We start from the raw sequence: 6,629 nt of genomic DNA on the forward strand, positions 1-6,629 counted from the left end.
TGGGGGAGGGGTGTGTGTTGGGGGCGACGGTGTTGGGGGAGGGGTGTGTTTTGGGGTTGACGGTGCTGGGGAGGGGTGTGTTTTGAGGGAGGGGTGTGTTTGGGGCTGACGGTGCTGGGGGAGGGGTATGTGTTGGGGGAGGGGTGTGTTTTGGGGGTGACGGTGTTGGGGAGGGGTGTGTTTTGGGGGCGACGGTGCTGGGGGAGGGGTGTGTTTTTGGGGTGATGGTGTTGGGGTGGGGTGTGTTTTGGGGGTGACGGTGCTGGGGAGGGGTGTGTTTTGAGGGAGGGGTGTGTGTTGGGGTGACGGTGTTGGGGAAGGGGTGTGTTTGGGGGTGACGGTGCTGGGGGAGGGGTATGTGTTGGGGGAGAGGTGTGTTTTCAGGGTGACGGTGTTGGGGGAGGGGTATGTGTTGGGGGAGGGGTGTGTTTTGTGGGTGACGGTGTTGGGGAGGGGTGTGTTTTGGGGTTGACGGTGTTGGGGGAGGGGTATGTGTTGGGGGAGGGGTTTGTTTTGGGGGAGGTGTGTTGGGGTGACGGTGTTGGGGGAGGTGTGTGTTTTCAGGGTGACGGTATTGGGGGAGGGGTGTGACGGTGTTGGGGGAGGGGTGTGTTTTGAGGGTGACGATGTTGGGGGAGGGGTGTGTTTTGGGGGTGATGGTGTTGGGGGAGGGGTGTGACGGTGTTGGGGGAGGGGTGTGTGTTGGGGGAGGAGTGTGTTTTGGGGGTGACGGTGTTGGGGAAGGGGTGTGTTTTGGGGGAGGGGTGTGTTTTGGGGGTGACGGTGTTGGGGGAGGGGTGTGTTTTGGAGGTGACGGTGTTGGGGAAGGGGTGTGTTTTGGGGGTGACGGTGTTGGGGGAGGGGTGTGTTTTGGGGGTGACGGTGTTGGGGGAGGGGTGTGTTTTGGGGGTGACGGTGTTGGGGGAGAGGTGTGTTTTGGGGTGACGGTGCTGGGGGAGGGGTGTGTTTTGGGGGTGACGTGTGTTTTGGGGTGACGGTGCTGGAGGAGGGGTGTGTTTTGGGGGTGACGGTGCTGGGGGAGGAGTGTGTTTTGGGGGTGACGGTGTTGGGGGAGGGGTGTGATGGTGTTGGGGGAGGGGTGTGTGTTGGGGGAGGGGTGTGTTTTGGGGGTGACGGTGTTGGGGAAGGGGTGTGTTTTGGGGGAGGGGTGTGTTTTGGGGGTGACGGTGTTGGGGGAGGGGTGTGTTTTGAGGGTGACGATGTTGGGGGAGGGGTTTGTTTTGGGGGAGGGGTGTGTTTTGGAGGTGACGGTGTTGGGGGAGGGGTGTGTTTTGAGGGTGACAGTGTTGGGGGAGGGGTGTGTTTTGGGGGTGATGGTGTTGGGGGAGGGGTGTGTTTTGGGGGTGACGGTGTTGGGGGAGTGGTGTGTTTTGGGGGTGACGGTGTTGGGGGAGGGGTGTGTTTTGGGGGTGACGGTGCTGGGGGAGGGGTGTGTTTTGGGGGTGACGGTGCTGGGGGAGGGGTGTGTTTTGGGGGTGACGGTGCTGGGGGAGGGGTGTGTTTTGGGGGTGACGGTGCTGAGGGTGAGGTGTGTTTTGGGGGTGAGGGTGCTGGGGGTGTTTTGGGGGTGACGGTGCTGGGGGAGGGGTGTGTTTTGGGGGTGACGGTGCTGGGGGAGGGGTGTGTTTTGGGGTGACGGTGCTGGGGGAGGGGTGTGTTTTGGGGGAGGGGTGTGTTTTGGGGGTGACGGTGTTGGGGGAGGGGTGTGTTTTGAGGGTGACGATGTTGGGGGAGGGGTGTGTTTTGGGGGAGGGGTGTGTTTTGGAGCTGACGTTGTTGGGGGAGGGGTGTGTTTTGAGGGTGACAGTGTTGGGGGAGGGGTGTGTTTTGGGGGTGACGGTGTTGGGGGAGGGGTGTGTTTTGGGGGTGACGGTGCTGGGGGAGGAGTGTGTTTTGGGGGTGACGGTGCTGGGGGAGGGGTGTGTTTTGGGAGTGACCGTGTTGGGGGAGGGGTGTGTTTTGGGGGTGACGGTGTTGGGGGAGGGGTGTGTTTTGGGGGTGACGATGCTGGGGGAGGGGTGTGTTTTGGGGGTGACGGTGCTGGGGGTGTTTTGGGGGTGACGGTGCTGGGGGAGGGGTGTGTTTTGGGGGTGACGGTGCTGGGGGAGGGGTGTGTTTTGGGGGTGACGGTGCTGGGGGAGGGGTGTGTTTTGGGGGTGACGGTGCTGGGGGAGGGGTGTGTTTTGGGGATGATGGTGCTGGGGGAGGGGTGTGTTTTGGGGATGACGGTGCTGGGGGAGGGGTGTGTTTTGGGGGTGACGGTGTAGGGGGAGGGGTGTGTTTTGGGGGTGACGGTGTTGGGGGAGTGGTGTGTTTTGGGGGTGACGGTGTTGGGGGAGGGGTGTGTTTTGGGGGTGACGGTGCTGGGGGAGGGGTGTGTTTTGGGGGTGACGGTGCTGGGGGAGGGGTGTGTTTTGGGGGTGACGGTGCTGGGGGTGGGGTGTGTTTTGGGGGTGACGGTGCTGGGGGAGGGGTGTGTTTTGGGGGTGACGGTGCTGGGGGTGTTTTGGGGGTGACGGTGCTGGGGGAGGGGTGTGTTTTGGGGGTGACGGTGCTGGGGGAGGGGTGTGTTTTGGGGTGACGGTGCTGGGGGAGGGGTGTGTTTTGGGGGTGACCGTGTTGGGGGAGTGGTGTGTTTTGGGGGTGACGGTGTTGGGGGAAGGGTGTGTTGTGGGGGTGACGGTGTTGGGGGAGGGGTGTGTTTTGGGGGTGACGGTGTTGGGGGAGGGGTGTGTTTTGGGGGTGACGGTGTTGGGGGAGTGGTGTGTTTTGGGGGTGACGGTGCTGCGGGAGGGGTGTGTTTTGGGGGTGACCGTGTTGGGGGAGGGGTGTGTTTTGGGGGTGACGGTGTTGGGGGAGGGGTGTGTTTTGGGGGTGACGGTGTTGGGGGAGTGGTGTGTTTTGGGGGTGACGGTGTTGGGGGAGGGGTGTGTTTTGGGGGTGACGGTGTTGGGGGAGGGGTGTGTTTTGGGGGTGACGGTGTTGGGGGAGTGGTGTGTTTTGGGGGTGACGGTGCTGGGGGAGGGGTGTGTTTTGGGGGTGACCGTGTTGGGGGAGGAGTGTGTTTTGGGGGTGACGGTGTTGGGGGAGGGGTGTGTTTTGGGGGTGACGGTGTTGGGGGAGTGGTGTGTTTTGGGGGTGACGGTGTTGGGGGAGGGGTGTGTTTTGGGGGTGACGGTGTTGGGGGAGGGGTGTGTTTTGGGGGTGACGGTGCTGGGGGAGGGGTGTGTTTTGGGGGTGACGGTGTTGGGGGAGGGGTGTGTTTTGGGGGTGACGGTGTTGGGGGAGGGGTGTGTTTTGGGGATGACGGTGCTGGGGGAGGGGTGTGTTTTGGGGGTGACGGTGTTGGGGGAGGGGTGTGTTTTGGGGGTGACGGTGCTGGGGGAGGCGTGTGTTTTGGGGGTGACGGTGCTGGGGGAGGGGTGTGTTTTGGGGGTGGCGGTGCTGGGGGTGTTTTGGGGGTGACGGTGCTGGGGGAGGGGTGTGTTTTGGGGGTGACGGTGCTGGGGGAGGGGTGACGATGCTGGGGGAGGGGTGTGTTTTGGGGGTGACGGTGCTGGGGGAGGGGTGTGTTTTGGGGGCGACGGTGTTGGGGGAGGGGTGTGTTTTGGGGGTGACGGTGTTGGGGGAGTGGTGTGTTTTGGGGGTGACGGTGTTGGGGGAGGGGTGTGTTTTGGGGGTGACGGTGCTGGGGGAGGGGTGTGTTTTGGGGGTGACGGTGCTGGGGGAGGGGTGACGGTGCTGGGGGAGGGGTGTGTTTTGGGGGTGACGGTGCTGGGGGGGTGTGTTTTGGGGGTGACGGTGTTGGGGGAGGGGTGTGTTTTGGGGGTGACGGTGTTGGGGGAGGGGTGTGTTTTGGGGGTGACGGTGTTGGGGGAGGGGTGTGTTTTGGGGGTGACGGTGCTGGGGGAGGGGTGTGTTTTGGGGGTGACGGTGCTGGGGGAGGGGTGACGGTGCTGGGGGAGGGGTGTGTTTTGGGGGTGACGGTGCTGGGGGAGGGGTGTGTTTTGGGGGTGACGGTGTTGGGGGAGGGGTGTGTTTTGGGGGTGACGGTGTTGGGGGAGGGGTGTGTTTTGGGGGTGACGGTGTTGGGGGAGGGGTGTGTTTTGGGGGTGACGGTGCTGGGGGGGGTGTGTTTTGGGGGTGACGGTGTTGGGGGAGGGGTGTGTTTTGGGGGTGACGGTGTTGGGGGAGGGGTGTGTTTTGGGGGTGACGGTGTTGGGGGAGGGGTGTGTTTTGGGGGTGACGGTGTTGGGGGAGTGGTGTGTTTTGGGGGTGACGGTGCTGGGGGAGGGGTGTGTTTTGGGGGTGACCGTGTTGGGGGAGGGGTGTGTTTTGGGGGTGACGGTGTTGGGGGAGGGGTGTGTTTTGGGGGTGACGGTGTTGGGGGAGTGGTGTGTTTTGGGGGTGACGGTGTTGGGGGAGGGGTGTGTTTTGGGGGTGACGGTGTTGGGGGAGGGGTGTGTTTTGGGGGTGACGGTGCTGGGGGAGGGGTGTGTTTTGGGGGTGACGGTGCTGGGGGAGGGGTGTGTTTTGGGGGTGACGGTGTTGGAGGAGGGGTGTGTTTTGGGGATGACGGTGCTGGGGGAGGGGTGTGTTTTGGGGGTGACGGTGTTGGGGGAGGGGTGTGTTTTGGGGGTGACGGTGCTGGGGGAGGCGTGTGTTTTGGGGGTGGCGGTGCTGGGGGTGTTTTGGGGGTGACGGTGCTGGGGGAGAGGTGTGTTTTGGGGGTGACGGTGCTGGGGGTGGGGTGACGGTGCTGGGGGAGGGGTGTGTTTTGGGGGTGACGGTGCTGGGGGAGGGGTGTGTTTTGGGGGCGACGGTGTTGGTGGAGGGGTGTGTTTTGGGGGTGACGGTGTTGGGGGAGTGGTGTGTTTTGGGGGTGACGGTGTTGGGGGAGGGGTGTGTTTTGGGGGTGACGGTGCTGGGGGAGGGGTGTGTTTTGGGGGTGACGGTGCTGGGGGAGGGGTGACGGTGCTGGGGGAGGGGTGTGTTTTGGGGGTGACGGTGCTGGGGGGGGTGTGTTTTGGGGGTGACGGTGTTGGGGGAGGGGTGTGTTTTGGGGGTGACGGTGTTGGGGGAGGGGTGTGTTTTGGGGGTGACGGTGTTGGGGGAGGGGTGTGTTTTGGGGGTGACGGTGCTGGGGGAGGGGTGTGTTTTGGGGGTGACGGTGCTGGGGGAGGGTTGACGGTGTTGGGGGAGGGGTGTGTTTTGGGGGTGACGGTGTTGGGGGAGGGGTGTGTTTTGGGGGTGACGGTGCTGGGGGAGGGGTGTGTTTTGGGGGTGACGGTGTTGGGGGAGGGGTGTGTTTTGGGGGTGACGGTGTTGGAGGAGGGGTGTGTTTTGGGGATGACGGTGCTGGGGGAGGGGTGTGTTTTGGGGGTGACGGTGTTGGGGGAGGGGTGTGTTTTGGGGGTGACGGTGCTGGGGGAGGCGTGTGTTTTGGGGGTGACGGTGCTGGGGGAGGGGTGTGTTTTGGGGGTGGCGGTGCTGGGGGTGTTTTGGGGGTGACGGTGCTGGGGGAGAGGTGTGTTTTGGGGGTGACGGTGCTGGGGGAGGGGTGACGGTGCTGGGGGAGGGGTGTGTTTTGGGGGTGACGGTGCTGGGGGAGGGGTGTGTTTTGGGGGCGACGGTGTTGGTGGAGGGGTGTGTTTTGGGGGTGACGGTGTTGGGGGAGTGGTGTGTTTTGGGGGTGACGGTGTTGGGGGAGGGGTGTGTTTTGGGGGTGACGGTGCTGGGGGAGGGGTGTGTTTTGGGGGTGACGGTGCTGGGGGAGGGGTGTGTTTTGGGGGTGACGGTGCTGGGGGGGGTGTGTTTTGGGGGTGACGGTGTTGGGGGAGGGGTGTGTTTTGGGGGTGACGGTGTTGGGGGAGGGGTGTGTTTTGGGGGTGACGGTGCTGGGGGAGGGGTGTGTTTTGGGGGTGACGGTGCTGGGGGAGGGTTGACGGTGCTGGGGGAGGGGTGTGTTTTGGGGGTGACGGTGCTGGGGGAGGGGTGTGTTTTGGGGGTGACGGTGTTGGGGGAGGGGTGTGTTTTGGGGGTGACGGTGTTGGGGGAGGGGTGTGTTTTGGGGGTCACGGTGTTGGGGGAGGGGTGTGTTTTGGGGGTCACGGTGTTGGGGGGGGTGTGTTTTGGGGGTGACGGTGTTGGGGGAGGGGTGTGTTTTGGGGGTGACGGTGTTGGGGGAGGGGTGTGTTTTGGGGGTGACGGTGTTGGGGGAGGGGTGTGTTTTGGGGGTGACGGTGTTGGGGGTGGGGTGTGTTTTGGGGGTGACGGTGTTGGGGGAGGGGTGTGTTTTGGGGGTGACGGTGCTGGGGGAGGGGTGTGTTTTGGGGGTGACGGTGTTGGGGGAGGGGTGTGTTTTGGGGGTGACGGTGTTGGGGGAGGGGTGTGTTTTGGGGGTGACGGTGTTGGGGGAGGGGTGTGTTTTGGGGGTGACGGTGTTGGGGGAGGGGTGTGTGTTGGGGTGACGGTGTTGGGGGCGGGTCCGCGCTCCCACCTCGAACCTTCTGGAAGTCTCGCAGCCGTCTCTGCGTCGCGCTCCACAACTTGGCCGCGTCATCCATTGTCCCAGGGTCATGGGGTCACCGCCTCGGGTGGAGCCATCC

General features: G+C 64.1%; 1 protein-coding gene across 1 annotated transcript in view; it reads right to left on the reverse strand.

Annotated features, from left to right (window-relative positions):
* Window positions 1-6,629, reverse strand: part of fpgt (fucose-1-phosphate guanylyltransferase) — a 30,793-nt gene extending 24,164 nt beyond the window's left edge. The window contains exon 1 of the mRNA XM_043698546.2: window positions 6,521-6,629. Within this exon, the coding sequence (XP_043554481.2) occupies window positions 6,521-6,587 (67 nt within the window). The 5' untranslated portion in view covers window positions 6,588-6,629. The remainder of the gene's footprint in view (window positions 1-6,520) is intronic.

This window comes from Chiloscyllium plagiosum, unplaced genomic scaffold, assembly GCF_037043375.1.
Source record: "Chiloscyllium plagiosum isolate Xiang-an unplaced genomic scaffold, Cpla_swu_hap1 HiC_scaffold_9, whole genome shotgun sequence".
NCBI classification, from domain to species: Eukaryota; Metazoa; Chordata; class Chondrichthyes; order Orectolobiformes; family Hemiscylliidae; genus Chiloscyllium; species Chiloscyllium plagiosum.